Genomic DNA, 22,199 nt, shown 5'->3' on the forward strand with positions numbered 1-22,199 from the left:
TCCAAATTTCATTAATGGCTAATACGACAAAAAAATCCACCAACACCAAAACTACTTTGAGGGCTTTACAGAAAATTATATGAAAACGGAATAATGAAAAGCCTCGGTTTACTTATATCGAGCTAGAAGGAGCATATGTAGAGAACTAAATTAGTCATGCAGATTCAAATATCTTTGTTTTTTCGCCTTCATTTCGAAAACTTATCAACCCGCCCTCGTATCACAAAGGATGCTTCTTAACATAGACACTGACTTAGTAAACACAAATATATTTAGATACACTTGCAAAGTTTGCGTAAAGGTGAAACTCTATCTCTGGCAGTAATTCACTGGCAAACAGGGAGATTGCCTCGCCCCAGCTCGGGTTTCTATCAATAGACGGAAAATTTAATGGAAAACACCATCCTGTTCACCTTGCCGTGCAAATGTTTCCGTGTTGAAAAGAAAACAAGACTATTTCAGAAAATTACCTACCTATACCTATTACTTAAAATAATAGCGTACCTAATCATGTTTACGAAATATGTTTTATCAATTTTAATAACAAAACTTCCGTGAGACACAGATATTTTATCTCCATCTCCATCACGAATCACTTACTTAAGCTGTAAATCTTTAAAGTTAGAATGAGTTTAGAAATTGTGCCGCATTTGTACAAAGGTCAACCGGGTTAAATGCACTATATGGGATAATCGTTATCACTACATTAACTACATAGTATAAAACAAAGTCACTTCCTGCTGTCTGTCTGTCCCTATGTATACTTAGATCTTTAAAACTACGCAACGGATTTTGATGCGGTTATTTTTAATAGATAGAGTGATTCAAGAGGAAGGTTTATATGTATAATACATTAGCATTGCACCCGTGCGAAGACGGGACGGGTCGCTAGCTAATTATACTTATCAAGAACAACCTATTTATTTATTTATATTTATATTCACAAGAACGGTTTACACCAATTACACTTGCTACTATACTAATTACTTTGCTAAGTACTATGCTAATTAATTGCTACATTAGCAAAATGTAATTAAGTATGTCTAGATATTTATATCACATTTTGTTAATACATTATCGGTGACCCAGTCATATACACTGTCGTACGATCATTTACTTCACTCTCACAGTAGGCGAGGCAGACGTTATTATGTTACGTTATAAGGACTAGTATAGCTACATAATTTCCACTTGCTGACGTCAAAGTTTTAATGGCCATGTTGGCCATTTTCATCTCCATCGATCTGCTCGTTAGTGCTTGACCTATGGATGGTAAAGAAAGGATGCCAATCTCTTATAGTAGAACTGTTGCAAAAGTGACCGCTTTCAGCTTTAAATAATAGTTCCTAATCTCATTTCATTTCATTTCATTTATTTGCACACATGGACAACATATTAAGTATTTACACAAATTTTTGTGAACATGTACCCTGGAAGGGTGTAGCAACATAAGTACTTAATACTAAAAACTTAAAACTAAAATAATTAACTTACAATGAAATTAATTGTTTTAACATTACTATTTATATGTATATTATAGGTATATGCTTTGTATTACTAGGGCCACTTATCATTCAAGAACTCTGTTATATCGTAATACACTTTGTTCACTAGCATGTTTTTTAATTTATTTACATCTCTCCGGTGGCGCTAGTTAGGCTCTGGGACATGAGTATAACATGAACCATATAAGGCAACAAATAACCCGACCAAATTACGTAGGTTGTTTTTTGGTAGTATTTCGGTGTATGGTGGCGCCGCCTAATTACTGTTTTTTGATGGACACTTTTCATACATAGAGATTTGGCTCCTTTGTATAGTCTCCATGGCTTGACCGATGTGATGTCCGGCCATTTTGCTCATTTTGGGCGGCCGCCATATTGGATTGGATTTAACCGCAACGCCAACGCCATTATCAGATTATTTGTCTATGGTTTCAGCTCGAGCTTAGCTTAGTTCGGTAATTTCCGTTATTGTATAAAAACGACAAAACAAACACATTTCGGTTAGATATTTTTGGGTACTTACATGCTGAATAAAAGTATCTGAATTATGTTGCAAAACTCTACTTAAGGCCAGGATTACACTTGTAAGTTTTACTTACGTAAGTAGGGACAAAGCTATTTGCTAGAATGAGATAACGATATTCATATCTCATTCTGTAGTATAGCTGTGTCCCTACTTACGTAAGTAAAACTTGCAAGTGTAATCCTGGCCTAAGTAAAATTCAGTGCATAAATTAATTCATTTAAAAACCACAACTGCTTGTTACAATTAATTGTAAGAGCAAAGAGCTTGGTTTAATTAGTAATTAAAATGAGACTTGCAAATTCCAATTATTTAAATTTATTCGCCAGTCAGCGTCCCGTCCTCAGATTTGCATTAATATTACTTATTTTTATGAGAAATGTTTCGTGAACCTTTTCATTCGAGTAGTAATTTTTTAAGGCGTGATTTTACTTCGCTTCGTTTTATAAATCTACCTACACGTTACAATTTAAGTACTTAGGTATGAAACGGCTCTTAGGCGATGCGATTGATTAATGGCGAGAAGTTTTGCATGTATTTTGGTTATTATGAAGGATTTTACGTATAATATTTGGATATGTTTTCTAAGACTCCATTATCGTTACAGCCCAGCGATCCGGAATTTTCGTCTCAAGTCATGGTGTATAAAGACATCGGGGAAGAGATGCTTCAACATGCTTTTGACGGTAAGATTGTATTTTAGTCCTGTCTTTTGATAACATGTCATGATGTCAGAGATGCTCACTGGCGCTGAAATAATAATACAAACCCATAACGCCATTTTATAAAGTACAAGTTACAATTTTACAACTGTAAACTGGCAACATTGAGATTATTGATTGCTTGAACAATAATTTTGGCATTAATTGTGAAGTATACATATTTGCAAAGTTCTTTATTTGGGGCCGCAATACAATAATTGTAGAGAATTCATGCTTATTTCTACTAAAGGTATTTATTTTAAGGTCAGAAAAGACACATCAGAAAGTTGCTGTCACGGATAGGTTGTAATGTATAAACGTTCCCATTTCACTATATAGGCTGCAGCAAAATGAATGCCATTTTACTATAAAGTTAGTTACATTTAAATCGAGGAAACTGTACCTTCGTAACGGCATCCGCTTTCTCTCGCATCCGCAAAGATAGCATTAGTGATTTCGGTCCGACTGCGTTATGATATAGTTGCGCAACCTTCCTTCCTTATTATATTTTACACGTGACGCAACTTTGGTTATGATGGCGTCTTAGGGCTCATTTTTACTTAATAAATAAATATTATATCAAATATCAAAATAAAATACCTTCATTTTGCATATGGCATATAGAACAATCTTACATACATCAACCGCCATTTCGTTCAGAAATGGCTTGTGCAGGTATGTTCCAGACGAAAATTTATATTTGCAAATAAGATTCCCCTGGATTTGCTGAGTTTGGATAAAGCTCTGTCCAAACCCTGTACCGCCGGGTTTTGTAAAGCGTCCGGGAAAAACCCGGCACGAAAGTACGAGTAAGTGTGCTAAGATATATGGGATATACCGTGTTTCCCCCAATGACTAGGTCGACCGTCAAGTGGCGCCCTCATTAAGGGAATTGTGTTTTCTAATAAACCAATTAATTTCTGTATCAATCAGTATATTAATATTGTTGTCCTACTTATTCCCCAACTTTTGATCTATGTGATATATAGTTATACTTTTGACTTTATCACCTAAACGGAAAAATGTGACCACCATTTGTCGTTTAGTTGATAAAGTAAAATAAAACTAACTGACAAAGACCAAAAGTTGAGGAAATAATCAGTAGGAGTATCAATATACTGATTTATACATGGACTGGACTGGACCCAGTCTTAAACTTTATACTAAGACTCAGATACATAAAGAGCAGCAGCAGCAGATTTAAACAAACACGATTTATTTTTTATGAAAGTTGCTAGAAGATGCTATTGCGATTAATGCTGCATAAATGAATGAACAATTGAGCATAAATCAAGATAGCCATCTTTTTAACTAGTAGGATAAATAATATGCATAAGCTCAGTTAAGTCGTTCTTAGGTAGTTTCTAAAATTAGTAAATATCTACCTATTCAAGGTTTTCAGTTGCAAGTAAAATACATACAAGAAAGTTGTAGCAGTATCTATTTTCCGGGTTCCATTACTTTGGAGGTAGCGCTATCTTAACTACTGATGTGCCGTCGAAACGTTTCCAAAATTGCGAAATATTCAACATGGAAAAAAATCGGAAACTGCTTATATTTTTTATGGGAATCGAAATTTTCCATTTCCAAAATGAACGTTTCCTTTGGTTCCTATTTTCATGAAATTTCCGAGAACTTTTCCAAGTTTTAGGAAACTCCGCAACTTGAACATCTACAAGCACAACAAGCTCGTAGAAACAAGTTACCAACTATTTCGCCCTGTCACCCATCATATTACCATTAAAAAAAAAAAGCCTTTTATTTCTCGAACCTTTATATTTTTTCATATTTGGTTAAGAACCCCGTGGGTGTGTGTGAAGGCCTCCAAAGCCCTCCATGTATCTCCATTCTTGGCTACTTGTATCCAATTTGGCCCGGCAATTTTGGTCATATCATCTTGCCGTCTCATAGTGGGTCTTCCTTTCCCTCTTTTTCCTAGAGGTCCCTTCCATGACGTCACCTCCTTACCATTATCACCTATGTAAATTTGTAACTTTTTTCAGGCTACAACATATGCATATTCGCCTACGGTCAGACGGGAGCGGGCAAATCATATACGATGATGGGCCGTGACGAAGATCAGGGCATCATCCCGAACATCTGCAAGGACCTGTTCCGTCGCATCAGGCAGACCACTTCTGATGACCTCAAGTACTCGGTATGTACCTTCACAAAAACTTTATCACTGACCTAAAATTTGGAAAGCAATAGGTTTCATATGTTTATGTTTGTAAGATAATAGTGAGCACAATAAGTTTGGCACAAACATAATTAATAGTACTAGATTTGTCAAATTTAAGATAAGTTTCGAATTTGAGAGCTAATTGTACGGCGCCATATGTTTTGTGGTGACTGAATGAAACGTAAACTTTGACAACAAGAGTCACCGCATAATGCACGAAGGAACATTTGTTTTTTAGATTTTAAGTTTACACATAGATCGTCTGTTTTCGAGTAATGCGGCCGCCGTATGACGCCTCTGGAATTCCAGATCAATGTAAATGTCAATGTGGAGAAGACCGGCATATAACATTTTTGGTTGGTAAAACCGTCAAAATAGAGCAATAACTCTCGTATTTGAATACGAACTTTGCTAGGCACAGTCAGAAAGGAAGAGCTATGCTCCTTCTAATCTACCGACCGTATATAAGTGGATAGTATACATATGTATAAACGTAAGTGTTAGAAGATCTTGTAGACGGTTTTACCTGATAGACGGTACTAGACTAGTCGAGCGCTTTTTATTAAATAGACATAAAAGTGTAAAAAAATGGCTTAAAACCTAGTTTAATCAAATATACCAATTTATTGTCCAGGTGGAAGTCTCCTACATGGAGATATACTGTGAGCGCGTCCGAGACCTGCTGAACCCTAAGAACAAGGGCAACCTTCGCGTCCGCGAGCACCCAGCTCTTGGACCCTATGTCGAGGACCTTAGCAAACTGGCCGTTACATCTTACCAGGACATTTATGACCTTATCGACGAGGGCAATAAGGCCAGGTAAGTTCATCTTGCACATTGTATTGTATTTTATGTTTCTTTTTCTGTGGCAAAAGGTCAAAACTATGCCCAAAAAATGCTCTATGAGTTTCTTGGCGCTTCGGTCACACTGAGATGTAATAATAATAATAATCCAGCCTATATACTTACGTCCCACTGCTGGGCACTGGCCTCCTCTCATGCGCGAGAGGGCTTGGACTATATATAGTCCCACGCTGACCCAATGCGGGTTGGGGACTACCCAAACACTTGATATTGGTATAACTTAATATTAATAAATTTCTCCAATAAGTGGTAGTTTCAGCTCACTTCGCTTTCAGCTTTTTATAAATACTAGAGCCAGCGCTCTTCTTCTCTTCTTCCTCAGCGAGTATGCGCCCACTGTTGGGCATACGCCTCTCCAAAACTCCTCCAAGCAGCCCGATTTGCTCGAGCCAGTGCTATTGGGCTAAAACTTGTATTTAAACTACAAAACATCATTCTGAATCCACCTATCTGATAGTTTCAGTAGGTTTGTATTGTAAGATTTCGTCAGATGACAACCAAAATTCACTAATTACTATCACAAGGTCGGAGCCATCACAAACCGCACTAATATCAAAACAAGGTTGATTCTTTTATTATTAGTGAGTGTCTTTTGTCACCTGACGATTTGTACCTAAGTAATTCGTTATTAAATTGGCTAATATTGCAGGACGGTGGCTGCAACGAACATGAACGAGACGTCATCTCGCTCGCATGCCGTATTCACTATCTTTTTCACGCAACAGAGGCACGACCAGACCACGGATCTTATGTCTGAGAAGGTACGTATCTATATGATTTCAAATAAATATTCAAATTAATAATAACAAAACTTCCGTGAGACACTGACATATTAAATAAATTAAACCGGAAGGATCATCGACTTTATAAACGTGAGTCACCCGGTTTAATATATTTATTATATTCAATTACTTTATGAACAAGTGAGATGGAAAGAATATAGCCAGAGGACACCGGCTGCGTGTGCGTAGAGACTCAAATGCGCGTGTGCTTAAATGTTGGAGCTGTGCACGCACACGTCACGCAAGCGGTGTGCCGTCTCTCATAGGGATCTGTATATTACAAGCACACGTGAGCGTTGCAGTATATATACGGTGTGCACAGACCTTTAATGTTGTGTTACGTTTTTTCCTAGGTGTCGAAAATATCTCTAGTGGACTTGGCGGGCTCCGAGCGAGCCGACTCGACAGGCGCCAAGGGCACCAGGCTCAAGGAAGGCGCGAACATCAACAAATCACTCACCACTTTAGGGAAAGTCATCTCTGCACTCGCTGAAATCGTAAGCACATTTGTTTAAGAATAAGAGAATAAGAATAAGAATATCATCAATAATTATTGTTTGTGTTTGTTATTGTGTTATCGGTAAAACTATTGTGTAATTGTATGTTAGAGATTATGTATTCAGGTTTGCGACTATGTAAAACGTAAAATTTTTAAGCCGCTGCATAGGGTTTTCTATGAATTAAATAAATTCAATATTTGAAAGCCCAAAAGTTGTAATATATGCGCAACCCAATATTGTTCATGTATTTTTTTTTACTAGGTACCGTAAATTTCGCTAGATTTCATTATTTTCAAAACATTTATTTACAAATATATTTTACTTTACTGCGTCCTTCTCATTTGGATAACTATAGTCGGTAAGTCGCCAGGTTTTCCTTAATGCGTGTTCATATCTTTAAAATGCTTGGTCCATAGCAAATACTAAAGAGTTTATATATGTTTACCTTTATATTACATTATTTTACGTACAACAGCGTAATGTTTTTAATAGATTGTATGTATAGTATAATCGTGACCCACACTTCCAAGTTAGAGTAAAGAAGAGACGCTTACGAAGAGGACGCTTGACACGATGAATTTCGTACATCGACCCGCCCGTTCCTATCTCTATCGCACGCGAGTAATTATATTCCTGTCCCGCTGTCATGCCGACGGTCAAAAATTCCTCGTGGTAAGCGTCCTTTCTTTAAAACATTTACGCTTTTACTCGCCGATTTTATTACCAACCCTATTTAATAATGATGATTTCCACTGGGAAAAGTCTTGTAATAAAACAGCCTTGTTACTACAGGCCTTGGCATAGTTGATTATAAACTTTGTTATAAACCTATAAAAAATGTAAATTGTTCTTTGTAAACAAGCTTCATTGTACTTTTAATAACAAAACTTCCGTGAGACACAGACATATTAAATAACGGGTCACTCACGTACTTTAAGTCGAAAAACGCTCGACATGTTTCACTCCGTACCGAGGAGTATCATCAGGAGCTTGCGTTTTCTACTTAAAATACGTGAGTGACCCGTTATTAATATATTCATTGTACTTCGCTTAACAGCTATTCATTGAGAAGAAAATTACAATTAAATAAATAGTTTACCACAATTTTAGCGGCATAGACTAGCTATTGAGCACAAAGCATTAAATTTATTTTAGTTTCCTGTATTCTCTGTTTTCGTTTCTTACATGGCGATCATTTTTCAGGCATCAAAAAGCAAGAAATCAAAGAAGGCAGACTTCATACCATACCGTGACTCTGTGCTCACCTGGCTTCTCCGAGAGAACCTGGGAGGGAACTCCAAGACCGCCATGATAGCTGCTATATCGCCGGCCGATATTAATTACGACGAGACACTTAGCACACTGAGGTATGCAAATATGGACCTTATTTTCATTATATACACATATCAATATTGAATGTCGTAAACGAGTTAAATTGACTCTATATTATAGCCGCCCAGGCACAAAAAACTTGCCAATACAAAATAAAGATTCAAAATGGAATGGAATGGTAGGTAGACCTTTTTATAGGCCTCTGGGCGGTTAGAGGTTATGACGTTAATATGTGTACGCTATGACGTCACAACTCGACGTCGGATATCCCGTTTTAAATGTTTTTTTTTTTACAAAATTTCAAAGTAAAAGCAATAATAAATTCGAATATACGCTTGTAAAGTTTGTCTCGTTAATCAGGTTTTCGAAAATCTTATTACTTATTTAATGTCTTATAAGAATGTGGCCAAGAAATATTTTACCTCATTTGAATATAAATAGAGTTCAAAATTGTTAATTTCTAGATACGCCGACCGCGCCAAGCAGATCGTTTGCAAGGCGGTCGTCAACGAGGACGCCAACGCCAAGCTCATCCGCGAGCTCAAAGAGGAGATCCTCAAACTGCGCGAACTCCTCAAGGCGGAGGGCATCGAGGTCGAGGAAGGTGAGTGCTAGTGGCGTGAGGAGGGAGTCACTTCACTTATCGACGTGGAATCAGGCGAAGCCGAGCTTTTATGCCAGTTCAAAAGAAGTCGTTTCGTTTATGCTCAAACATCGTGAAACAACGTAATGTGAACGAAATTAAGTAATTGGGCGTAGGTTAGCTTAGACTCGTATATTCACACTGATTTATTCATCGCAGGTCATTGTCAACTAAATTATAATGCAATTATTAAATTAATAAGTTCACATTCAGGAAAATTCAAAATACATAAAAGAATTTTTCGTGGAAATTTGGATATCGTTGGTTTGAGGCTTTTGTCTGTGTTTTAATACTAAAGTTTGAATTGCAACTACGTATTTTTATGAGTTAGATTATTTTAGCTAAAGTGCTTCTGAAACGGATAACGCTTTACATAGCTACCGTAATTATTCATTTCTTTGTATCTTTACGCTTCAGACAATAATGAAAGAGAGCTCGATGATTTCCAAATGTTTTCGGCTGTGTCCCAATGTGTCCGCAGTAATACCCGAAAAGCGTAAAACGGAAAGCGATGGTAATCTGATCGGCTCAAGCCGATTCCACTTCGATAAGTCTTGCGACTCCCTTGTCGTTACCCAGTTAGATTGTTTAGCCGTCATGTGACCGGATAGCTCGTTCTGTGTGAGTTGCGTAATGTGTAAATAACCATGCTACAGAAACGCCACAACGAACTTGTATTCCTTATACTAAAACGTACGTTTTGTTTTCCAAATGTCCCACGAACTAGGACCAGATGGTAGAGTCGTTTATGAAAAGAAAGATCCGCCTGCCAGTAAGTAATTTGAACGAGGCTTCTGCATTGTACACCCCACCTGTACGCTTGGCCTCCTGAATAGTTGCCATGCTTAAAAACAAATATATTTATATATCGAGCTGGCAACGTAGCATATTATATGCAATCGACATAATGCACCCTTGTCTAAGCTTGTGGCGTTCGTAGGCAACCGTGTTCACTTCACGAGTACCCATTGTACCCGGTATATTATTGATATTCAAGTCAGTTATATGATTATATCTGCGCTTTTGTTATTGGTGTTGGTTATGGTCTATTTATGCATATTTAGTGGGAATGGTTGGGATAGTTTATATTTTGATATTCATATTTATTATGTGTCCTGTATGTACAACTGAATATTTCAACAAACAAAAAACATACCACTTAACTTATTTCTGTTGTAATTTTTGTTGAAATGTTTAGGTTATTGTACCGTTCGCGGCCTGACACTGGCAAAATTGGCATTTTTGAACGTTTTCTACCTTAGACTCGGCATTTTTTTTAAATAAAATCCACTAAATTAAACAAAATAACCGACTCCCAGCTAAGATAATAAATTACAAATCAGGTAATAAATTACGGAGTTCTTTGGTAACAATAAAAAACACTCATTGACTTGAGAACTTTTTTGGAAGTCGGTTAAAAAATCTGTCGCGAACGGGAGTCAACAATTATAATATGTTGCGAATGTTGCTGCAGAAAAGCTTCATAGCCTAAACTGCATGCTCCATATCTTGTCTACGTTTTAGATCTCGATGTTGCCATATTTATCTCTTATACATCCTTTGTAATTTAGTATTTTATATTAGCCATAATATATATATTATATGAAAAGAAAAAAACTTGCCTAAAAATATTGGAAGGCTTAATTTAGAACCTGAATTAAATGTAATTGGTTGGTTGTTTGATTACAAATAATTTAATTATGTTCAGAAAACTGTTGCAAACAATCTTATCGTTTCTGGGAATATATTGAAACATTCTGCGTGCAACGGTTTTAAGAAAAAATAACACATTAACTTAGTATTTGTACTCATCAGCACGCCATGCCGGTTATCACTGACTTCAAATGGGTAACGGCATTAACAATAAAGGGGATATTCAAAATTCTAACTCAATCACTAATACAATTTAAAGGCGCACAACGCAAAATATCCCTATCTCTATCCAACATTAACATGAATCCATATGACAAAACAGCCGAAGAGAACGCGTCTCCGCAACGCAAGAAGAGCGAGGCCGAAGTGCTGTCTCCGAAGCTTTCCCGAGCGGCTACGACCATTGCCGAGGAAGCTGTGGACCAGTTGCAGGCCTCCGAGAAACTTATTGCCGGTGAGAGGACCTTATTTCAGGTCATTAGGGATGAAAATGTAATTAAAGGAGTATTCCACGGGCTGTCCTGTACAAACGCATTTTATTTCCTGTGTTGCGACTTTTTTTTCGACGTTTAAAGTAGATGATTATTTTTCTGTGCATATTTTTGACCATTTGTCACAGAAAAGGAAACTCTTATACCTGCAAATCCTGAGAAAATTCGCGTTCGTATTTTAGTAGACAATTTCGTGGAATGCTCCAAAAACGGTAGTTAAGTATTTGAATTGCCTTTTTGTATTCTATTCAGTGCGAAAGTGGTAATTAATTTCAATAATATAATATATTTGTAGCGTGAGACTGCGTTACGGGGTTAAGTAAAACTAGTCTCTATATATGATTACCTAATCTGCTCGTATCATCGTCATGTCATCCTGATTGCAGTGCCATGACATTTTTTCCTTATTGAAATCTTATAGGCTTCGTTTAAACAATAAGTTGACCCCTTTAAAATCCAATTATACTTGTTTGTATATCCAGAACTGAACGAAACTTGGGAAGAGAAACTCAAGCGCACCGAGCAGATCCGCGTACAACGCGAAGCCGTATTCGCCGAGATGGGCGTCGCGGTGAAGGAGGGCATCACTGTCGGAGTTTATTCGCCCAAGAAGACCCCTCATCTGGTGAACCTGAATGAGGATCCGAATCTGTCGGAGTGCCTCATCTATTACATCAAGGATGGTGAGTTTCAGCCGATGAAAGAAAGGAAGACATCATTGTCAGAGTTTACTCGCCCAAGAAGACTCCTCATCTGGTCAATCTGAATGAGGACCCGAATTGTCGGAGTGCCTCCTCTATTACATCGAGGATGGAATTTTTTGGAGACCGAGTTTTTCGGCTCTATACAGCACAACCCACGATTTTGGACCACACATTAAAGCTTAAACTTGATACACTTAGTTATATCAGGAAGATTCTGATGTTCTTATGGTGACGATATCGAGGAGGATCTTCATCGATCATTCGTTGGCACCCTTGCTTGTTCATATAATTATGTATTTTAAGAAGCTAGTATGTAACATTGTATCATTTTGCAGGTGTGACCAGGCTCGGAACTGCAGAGGCCAACGTTCCTCAAGACATCCAATTGTGCGGCTCTCATATCCTCAGTGAGCACTGCATCTTCGAGAACACTGACGGCGTCATCTGCCTCATACCTCATCGAGAGGCCCTCATCTACGTCAACGGGCGTGAGGTTAGTTCGGAACTGCAGAGGCCAACGTTCCACAAGACATGCGGCTCTCATATCCTCAGTGAGCACTGCATCTTCGAGAACACTAACTGTATGATCTGCCTCATATATCAATGGGCGTGAGGTCAGGGCTATAACCGCGAAAATCGAAGTTCGCTAATTGCGGGCATCATTCTCTGTCACTTTAATTACGCCTTCATTGGAGTAAAAGAGAAAGATCCCCGCAATTTGCGAATTTCGGTTTTCGCGGTAGGCCTTCAGTTATCGGCTACCTAATGAGATCTGGATTTCGTGCGATTTAATGTCGATAAATATTGTGTCTTCGTGAGTGTTTTAGAGCTGTTTAAAGAATCTAGCTTGAGTTTTACTAAATAGTGTTCTTATTCCCCAGGTCACAGAACCGATAATCCTGAAGACCGGCTCCCGCGTAATCCTGGGCAAGAACCACGTTTTCCGCTTCAGCGCTCCATCACACCCAGGTCAGCCGCTCGAAGACAAGGAGGCCGTCATCAACAAGGAGATGACCACCTCCGACCCTGCTGGTAAGATTTTTTATTTTTATTTACTTAGAACACAAACAGTCACAAGATCCCACTCTGATGTCACCCTGAAGGATTCCTCGTGATCCTGGGCAAGAGCCACGTGTTCCCTTCACCCCAGCCAGCCGCATGAGGAGTTGAGGACAAAGAGGCCGTTATCAAGGACAAAGAGATGACCGCCGCCGACCCTGCTGGTAAGATCCCACTCTGATACAGATGTGATCCGAGTTCTGACAACTTTATGCGAGAAACTTGAAATCGGCTCATATGGAGATTATTTCTGAATGTGCTGGGTCAGAGTTCACTCAAAAAGCAACCTTATCCTAAGGTTGGAGCTGATGGTAATTCTGAAAATGAGGTTTACTGTCATCATGGGTAAGTACCTACAGAAAGTATTGATTTATACTCGACTGGCAAACTGTCAGACACCGGAAAATAAATATTTTACGGTAAGCGAATTTCTCGCTTTATTCTCAAACAAATTTCTATTAAAATTTTACTTTTGCTTCTCAGGCAATGACGCCGAAAACGTAGACTGGGACTTCGCGCAATGCGAGCTGCTTGAGAAACAAGGCATTGACCTGAAGGCCGAGATGCAGAAGCGGCTCGTGGCCTTGGAGGAGCAGTTCCGGAGGGAGAAAGAGCATGCTGACCAGCAGTTTGAGGAACAGAGAAAGGTATACTGTAAATTCAAATAAATATTCTTTCACTTTAGTCAGCAAAGAGAATCAAACTTTAACTCTAAATTTAAAGCTTTAAGGTCGTATTTTGGCTTCCTAGTTTAGCCTCATGGGATACAAGAGACTTTTGTTATGTTTTTGTATTTGAAACCTTGTCTTTTTTAATTACTTAAATAAATAAAATGTTTTAAGTGTATTTGCCATATATGTACAAAATCGTCAAAGGCTTCCGATACCTAGGAGGTTAGACTTCCGACAGTTGAAGTCTTCATGCAAGAAAGAACTCTAAACTCACAATGCTAAGGTATACATTTGTTCCAGAACTACGAAGCCCGCATAGACGCGTTGCAACGCCAAGTGGAGGAGCAGAGCGTGACCATGTCCATGTACAGCTCGTACACCCCCGAGGACTTCCACAACGACGAGGATATCTTTGGTGAGCATTCGGAAACTGCTAAAATCAGATCACTGTTATTTTAAAAGTTTATAAATAATTGAATTGTATTGAAACACGTACCTTTATTGTGTTGATGATAGCACCTCACCTGATGGTCTCATCGGAAGATCAGCGCTGGAAGCCACCAGCAACATGCTGAGATGAGGCCATTTCGTGGCACTTTAATCTTATTTTATGTTTTCTTTTATATATTATGTAATGTCTTGTTTGTTTGTGCTTACGAATAAAATCTTATTCTATTCTATTCTATTCAATGTGAAAAGGATTTCAACAAGTTCAGATAAGGCCAAAAATAGGTGTTACATTTTTGTGGTTTCTGTGTCAAAATTACCAAAGCACACAAGCACTCTTATTAAGATTTTGTGAAAATTTGTAGGGTTTGTTTTGGAATTTTAATTTAATTAATTTAAAGTAAATCGTTTGATATTTGATTTGGTCAAGTTATTTTTTCAAATATTTTCTACCCATTACAGAAATTAAACCTAGAATAGGAGTAGATTTTTATTGTTTATTCCACACCCTCGTACATGAGATGCGTAATTCGTATTTTATATAAGATACCTACACACTTATTTTTAACCCTTTATTCGTTACAAAAAAAGGTATTAAAATGCTAATAGAGGGTCAAAGGTTCCTTATGGCCAGTATTTTGCACGTACGACACGTACGTTAAAAGAGGGAAGTATAGCTAGTGACTAGGCACTTTTTTTCATACAATTTCCATTTCGGGGGAAAACGTTTTCCACTAAATTTTAACAAATCACTTTGATTTTGATGTCGTTCGCTCCAGCATAATATATTCTAGGTTTATAGGTTTCGCCTTATTTTTTTTTTGTATTGCAAATTTTGAAAAAAGGAAAACCTATAAACTTAGTTTTTCATTGTGTCAATAACACTAAAAAATCATGGAGAATCGAAAATGCTTAGAAGTGGAAAAAACGTTTTCTCTTTTTGCATGGACGAGTACGAGGTATACTTCCCTCTTAAGAGTTAACATAAACGTAGTGAGAATATAGTATCGTTTCAAAAGCAAATAAGAAAGCGCCAATCAAACCGAATAACTTCCTAAGCATAAGTCAATTAAAATTTAAAGCTTTACGCATCTCATGTCTCCATGTTATAGTTAATAGCCGATTTAAGTTTGTTTCTCAGATAGACTGACATTATTTCCGTTCCTTTAGTGAATCCCCTGTTTGAGACAGAGTGTTGGTCGGCGCGCGAGGTGGGGCTGGCCGCGTGGGCGTTCCGCAAGTGGAAGTACCACCAGTTCACCTCGCTCCGGGACGACCTCTGGGGAAACGCTATATTCCTGAAGGTAAGCATACTAAACTAGCTCAGGGAGCTTATCGTGAACACCGAAGTTGCGGCTTCTTTCTCTTTTACTCCAATTAAGGCGTGATTAGAGTGACAGAGAAAGATACCCGTAATTTGCGAACTACGGTGTTCGCGGTAGGCCCTCAGGCTTGCCAAACAAAAATGGTTGATGCGCCACCACTGTGGCGATTAAGGTACAGCAGCGTCTACATTTTCAATGAGTTTGCAGTTTTACACCTAATTCAATAAATCGCCGTGACAAACAGAGTTTTGCTTGTGGTAAACAAGTATAGCAACGAAAATGCTTTCTATTTATTAATTATACAAAGCCGATTGGGAGTATTAAGCCATTATAGCGAAATTTCGTGTGATATGTAGTAAGAGTCAATCTTCTTATCTAATAGATATAATTCATCATATTCTTGAAGAAAAACCATAATATTCTTTCATATTCATCATATTATTTTATTCTGGAAGAGAGGCCTATACCCAGCAGTGGGCGATAAAGGGCTGATATGATGATGATGATTCTTGAACTAAATGATGTCTAAGTTAGACAGTCAAGACCATAAACTCACTTTTTACGGTTAAACTCAAATGAGACCGGAGTTGCACTATTTCATGCAAACTTTGTAAATGCAATATTTGTTCGATTAAATACATTTGTCATCTACATATTTGTGACGTTAGCTATGAAAAGTCGTATGAAAAATCTTATTGTCGATGGCGCTTCCCCCATTATTAGCAATGCTCCGATATAACTACAACGGCGCACGACGCAGTGGGGCGTAAACGCCATCCACAATAGGTACCTTATCATAGATAATGCCACGTTTTACCAATTAGCCTCATGCATGAAGTTTATATTTGAACGAAATATTTTTTATTCGGATGTTTGTTACCGTTATATCATGTTACAAATGCATTTCTGTTATTAGATTATCATTTAATTGCTTAAAATAATAAATAAAAAGTACAACAATTTGCCCGCGAAAAGCTAGTGAGCGAAACGCCCGAAACGTCACGTGACATCTTACGACGATTAGTTCACATAAGTGTCATTAGTAGCAAACGTCAGTTGGACCGTCCAACGTGTGACGTCATCACGCTCTGTCGAATTCGCGCCAAATATTATGAGCGTTTCAAACGCTCAAAATTTTTCAACATTTTAAATATTTTTTAATAAAATAATGTGAAGGTTTACAAAAGTATTTTTATTTTTTCCGGTGTTCAAATGATATAAATTATGAATACAATTTTTTGTTTAAATTCATGCATGGAGCTAATTTTATTATAACACCTTACCAAAACTAACTTACCCCACAGGAAGCCAACGCGATCTCCGTCGAGCTCCGCAAGAAGGTCCAGTTCCAGTTCACTCTGCTCACCGACACGCCCTACTCCCCGCTGCCCGCGGAGCTGGCGCCGCGCGACGACGCGGACGACGAGTACCGCCCCAGCGCGCCCACCGTCGTCGCCGTCGAGGTCACTGACACCAAGAACGGCGCCACGCATTATTGGACGCTCGAGAAACTGCGGTAAGCGAATTGGGAGTTTAAACTTTACAAAACGGGAGGGTTTAAACTTTCACGTTTTGTACACATAATTAATGTCATTACCGGGTCTAACGCGATTAACAAGGTAAAAATTTTACCTATCGGTCGTTTTCAAGCAAACGTCGCTTTGTCGCTTGCCATAAGGACGCTCTGACAGGTTTTTCGTATAGATACAAGCTATTTTCGTCCGTATGTTAAGCGACAATGTGGTACCTTTTTATTGAAAACGTCACAAATAATGAAATTTAATCGCGTTAGACCCGGTATTCCCGGTAATGACAATTATTATGAGAGTTTAGGGGTTAAGTTGGTAGCATGAATTGGTGTTTGGATGCGTGGTGTTGGATGATGTTGGGAGAGTTTTAAACTTAATCCGACGTTATTACTTTAATCGTGATGTTTTAAAAGAATGTATAAGTAGACCATTTTGGGTGACCGTACAATATTTTGTCATGCGACTCTGTTTATGTAATATCCTAATTTTCTATACTTTGACTAATTTATAATTATTACAGGTTCATTGCATATATTGATTTACTTTATTTTCTGTTGCATTATGTTGTCCACCTTTGATTTTAGTTATTTCTTCTTCTTTTAGTGTTTTTATTTGGTAAAGAACGTAAAGTCTCTTACGATCCTATTTTTGCTAGCGCCGTGAAATTATATCTGAAAATATGAATTAAATCTGATCTGAGATAGTTGTACTTAAAATATAGTATGATATTGTATGTAGTGTTAGTTGTAAATATGTATTTTATTAAGGGTAAGTGTGTTTTCTCCTGTATGAAAATTTTGAATGTCTAGAAAATACTGAAATTATTTTTATAGAGCTTTTTTTCGTTGCTGCTTTTTTTTATTATAATTTATAATTTTACAATGCTATTTCCGTTTATCCGTACTATTAATTATTTATCACAATTTTCATTATATTCTAGAGAAGCTAAATTATGAGAACATGACATGAATAACCATATAGAAATGGCAGATGGTTTTGGATTTTCTTTATCTTTTTTGATAATTAGTAGAATTAGAAAATAAACATAGTAATAGCGTTAGTTCTCATCATTTAGGCGACAAAGTGACTGAGATTCATATAACATAAAAACTTATTACCGGCATTACCAACTCTATATAAATCTCAAGGACACAATCCTCATTCCGCGTCATATCGACGCACCCAAAACCCGACCTTAAGTATCAATGCACAAAGTCCAAAACGCGTCGATGTGTCGCGCACTCAGAATAATAAAGCCTAGAAGGTTAGTCCAAGTGGCGATCGGTTTCACTCGACTACTGTAACTTACAGTCTGTAAGGGCCACGCCACACTAGCGTCTCCCGACCGTCGGCGTCTAGTCAACTTTATGGCTGCTGCTCGACGCAACGTGGGCGCCACTTTCCATAGCGCTGACTAAATGCCGACCCTCAAAGGACGCTAGGTGGCTCTAAGAGCGACAAAGATGGAGATATTTATGTCTCAAATTTTAAACATATCGACTCCTAGGCTAGGCTATATTGTTGTTAGCCTTTACGGCTACAGGGCAGAGGTATTGTTGTAGCCACCGCCTGGAGCTAATGCGCCAGATATACAACATGAACGAGAGCTTGTGCGAGGAGGACGAGGCCCCGCCCCTGGTGCTGGCCCCGCCCCCCGCGCTCGCGCAGGCCCCGCCCCCGCCCACGCCCGACATTCTGCAGTGTATCTCGGCGGCGGCGCAGCAGACCAGACTGTCGCTTGCGAACCTGCTGCCCTCGAGGTGCGTGGCACCAAGGCTGGGGCTTTAAGCCCGTTTCACTGAACCGTTGCTAGTACAGTGGGGTTGCGGAATTCAATCAAATTGTTTCTCCGGTCGTGCATTGACGCTGACGACTGAGGATCAGAATTAGAACCAGAATTGTTTATTGCATGAGTGTATTAGTATACAGGATCAGGATTGTAATCATTTATGGATAATTTACATTTCCAGTTGATAAAGGGTTGAAATGACTGTATATTATTACCATCAGCATTGTAGTGCGTGGCAGTTGAGACAAAATATAAAGAAACCTATTCTGATGATTTAATTAAAGTACTTAATTATAATGGAATTTTTGGAAATAATCGGATGACAATACAATATTATGATGACATGGAGCTGATCTGATGATAAATACAGGAGGTGGCCATGGGAACTCTGTGATAAAACAATGCAAACTAACTGTGTTTGGGGTTGTTAGGATTGTCTCGATGAGTATTAGTTGCCTGTGGAAAGAAAAGTACAGTAAACGATATAAGCTTGTACCAAAAATTATTTTTGCCAAAAACTTATTTATAAATTGTCTTAGTACCGCAACCTCACTGTCCCGGTCTTAGGTTGGAATTGGAATGTTCATCATCCGAATGTTCGCATCAAACTTTAAACCGAAAGTCAAAGGTAGCTAAGTTCGTTGTAAACTTTCGTTATGCCATACATGGGCCGTTGTGTGGACGGCTTTGGTCGCTGAGCTGATCCGTGTGCCGACGCAGTTTATACAGAATACCACGCCTCGCCTTGCACTTAGAAAACAAAATAGAACAAACTTTTTTATACAAATGTATAACGTAAAGTGACACCCCGTGGAAATGAGAATTTAGTACATTGACTACACCTTGACTCCTTCGCTCAATCATCTGTTACGCGAGGTTAGTAATTACCAATGCTGGCCGAAACGTTAATGCAATTAACCAGTACAAATTGAACCGTAAACTGTAACCGTCCGTTATGGTTTACGGTTTAATTTGTACTGGTTAAATTAACGTTCGGCCAACACTGGTAATTACGCAGTAGGTACCTAAGATGTGTTGAAGATTAAATCATTTAGCAGGGATTGGCCAACCGCGGACGGCGAAGCCAAATACGGCTCTTTCACCATACAATAGATGCATTCTAGAGAAAATAACAATGTCGACGAATCAATTCAAAAATGATATTTGACACCCTGGAAACTGGCGATTTGGACAGATTTTTGCAGTCTGGCTATTTTTCTTAAAGGTACTAAATTCTTCGCCCCCGGCAGCACTTCAATACAAATAATAAAGCACCCCAAAAGTCTTTGACGTATTACATAATTATGAAAGGATTGATAGATTTGTATCTGTTTTGTTTGATAAGTATGTAAACGTTTTGAAAAAGGCCAAATCGACGTTACCAGAACTGTCGCTTTGCCGGCTTGCTTAACCTATGCGCGTGCGTCGTTGTACCTAATGTTATACATATTATATAGGCTTGCGTCTCTTGGTCCAACTGCGTTAACATACACATACATACGTATACGTATGAAAATGTATAAAGCATAGAAACACCTTTTATATCACTGTTTGTAAATCAATATAATCAATAATGCACTATTTGCCTTGCATTGCAGTCACTTACACTAGTATAATATATGTACAGAATTAAAAAGAGAAAACTGACAGTTTCATGCGTTTATTTCATTACCGCATTATCGTTTAAATTTTATACTATTTATTACTTAAATACTTTTTATGTTCGTGGTTCATCTCATTCATATTTTTATGGAAATAGTTCTTTATCAAAAATATATTATCAAACAAATATATTTTCAGTTTATTCTTCTTAATTCTGGATAATCTGGATGCCTGTATGATAAATTAAGCTCAACCATAGAGAAATAAGTAATCATAGTGCTCACTCCATACATCAGTTTTGTTTCCCAAACGACTATTATTTTCGTAGTCGACATCTAGCGTCAAGTAGCGGAATTATCAGTACTGCTACTCGACATTAGACGTCACGACGGAAAGTGTATTGGTCAACAATTAACAACTAATATTACAAGCAGAAGGAGTTAAAAATAGAGTTCCGGTTAATCCGGTTATAATATTAGCTGAAAATTGTTGAGCATTAGACTTTCCGTTCGTCGCGACATCTATTTTCGAGTAGCAGTTCTGATAATTCCGCTACTTAACGCTAGATGTCGACTACGAAAACAATAGTCGTTTTGGTAACAAAACTGATGTATGGAGTGAGCACTCTATGCTTACTTATTTCTCTATGGTTCAACGAGTGATCTATGTAAATTATAAGGCTAATTATTAACACATAATTGTAACTATGTATGCCATAAATTCTTTTTTAATTTTGTACGTCTATGAGTTATTTGTGAGGCTACATGTTTCAATAATAACTAATATATATGTAAATATGTATAGTAGAAGGCAATTTATTTGATAACTATAGGTCTACCACATAAATAAGATTTTCGGTCAAAAACTATGTGTATGTATTAGTAGAATGTAGCTTACTTTTGAGACTCGATCAATTTTTAGATGGTAGACTCAGTATTTCAGTTAAATGGTAGACTTATAGTTAAGGCACGAGTGGTATTAACACCACATTTCTTTAAATAAATGCATGTGATATTTAAATGTAGGTATCTTTGAAAATAATTATTGTCTTTAGTTGGTATATTTAAACCTGATTATGTTGCTTTGCTTCGTCGTGTAACTTTAAGCTTAAAGTATATACAATAACTTATAATTGCGGAAATTGCCTTAAATTCATTTCATTTATTGTCATTGTAGCTTGCGTTTAGGCACTGTTTTGCATGAACAATAATAATTTTCAATGCATGTAGCAAAAAGAAATGTACCAACTTCCTCAAAATTTTTGCAACTTTCCATGTAATTCCAAATTCAAGTTTGCTCGCATTCAATAAGCTCGGATTAAAAAAAATCCAGAACGTGTCCATGAAATATCGTTTTTATTATTTACATTATTAGCTTTCCGGTATTGGTAGATTTTCGCTAACGTTGGATTTATACTTATTCACAACTTACCACACCATTGAATGCTCGCATACTTTTTGTGTGAATCAACTTTTCACTCGTTTTATTGCACTTAAGTAAACTAAACATGCATTTATGTCGCAGATAAAAGCCCTTTTCCTAATGGGTCATCTGCCAAACATGTTCGTAGAACGTGTTGTAACGGTACTTGTAACAAACTTTGCTACTATTTTTCCCTCGTTGACGGGAAAATAACAACAAGAAATAGTTGATTCACCTGTTTAACTACGTTTGTGTAGTCCAAATCCTAGACTTGTCAATATGTCCTAATATTTTTTTCAGACAAAGGCTGGAGCTGATGCGCGAGATGTACCACAACGAGGCGGAGTTGTCGCCGACCTCCCCTGACCACAACGTGGAGTCCGTCACCGGCGGGGATCCGTTTTACGACCGCTTCCCCTGGTTCCGCATGGTTGGACGGTTAGTTATTTTACTATCCTCAGAATCACTGGCATGT

At 37.8% G+C, this 22,199-nt stretch overlaps 1 protein-coding gene across 6 annotated transcripts in view; it reads left to right on the forward strand.

The window, feature by feature from the left end:
• Positions 1 to 22,199, forward strand: part of LOC134746777 (kinesin-like protein unc-104) — a 120,705-nt gene that overhangs the window by 80,223 nt on the left and 18,283 nt on the right. For 3 of the 6 annotated variants that reach the window (XM_063681307.1, XM_063681308.1, XM_063681309.1), the window contains 18 exons: positions 2,636 to 2,714; positions 4,733 to 4,887; positions 5,546 to 5,730; positions 6,425 to 6,536; positions 6,911 to 7,054; positions 8,261 to 8,424; positions 8,854 to 8,993; positions 9,760 to 9,804; positions 11,008 to 11,139; positions 11,659 to 11,859; positions 12,216 to 12,373; positions 12,762 to 12,912; positions 13,423 to 13,586; positions 13,911 to 14,025; positions 15,228 to 15,361; positions 16,687 to 16,898; positions 18,474 to 18,671; positions 22,025 to 22,162. In XM_063681307.1, coding sequence (XP_063537377.1) covers positions 2,636 to 2,714; positions 4,733 to 4,887; positions 5,546 to 5,730; positions 6,425 to 6,536; positions 6,911 to 7,054; positions 8,261 to 8,424; positions 8,854 to 8,993; positions 9,760 to 9,804; positions 11,008 to 11,139; positions 11,659 to 11,859; positions 12,216 to 12,373; positions 12,762 to 12,912; positions 13,423 to 13,586; positions 13,911 to 14,025; positions 15,228 to 15,361; positions 16,687 to 16,898; positions 18,474 to 18,671; positions 22,025 to 22,162 — 2,627 coding nt within the window. The remainder of the gene's footprint in view (positions 1 to 2,635; positions 2,715 to 4,732; positions 4,888 to 5,545; positions 5,731 to 6,424; positions 6,537 to 6,910; positions 7,055 to 8,260; positions 8,425 to 8,853; positions 8,994 to 9,759; positions 9,805 to 11,007; positions 11,140 to 11,658; positions 11,860 to 12,215; positions 12,374 to 12,761; positions 12,913 to 13,422; positions 13,587 to 13,910; positions 14,026 to 15,227; positions 15,362 to 16,686; positions 16,899 to 18,473; positions 18,672 to 22,024; positions 22,163 to 22,199) is intronic. The other 3 variants (XM_063681311.1, XM_063681312.1, XM_063681313.1) reach the window with 3 other exon arrangements.

The sequence above is a fragment of the Cydia strobilella genome, chromosome 13 (assembly GCF_947568885.1).
Source record: "Cydia strobilella chromosome 13, ilCydStro3.1, whole genome shotgun sequence".
Lineage (NCBI taxonomy): Eukaryota > Metazoa > Arthropoda > Insecta > Lepidoptera > Tortricidae > Cydia > Cydia strobilella.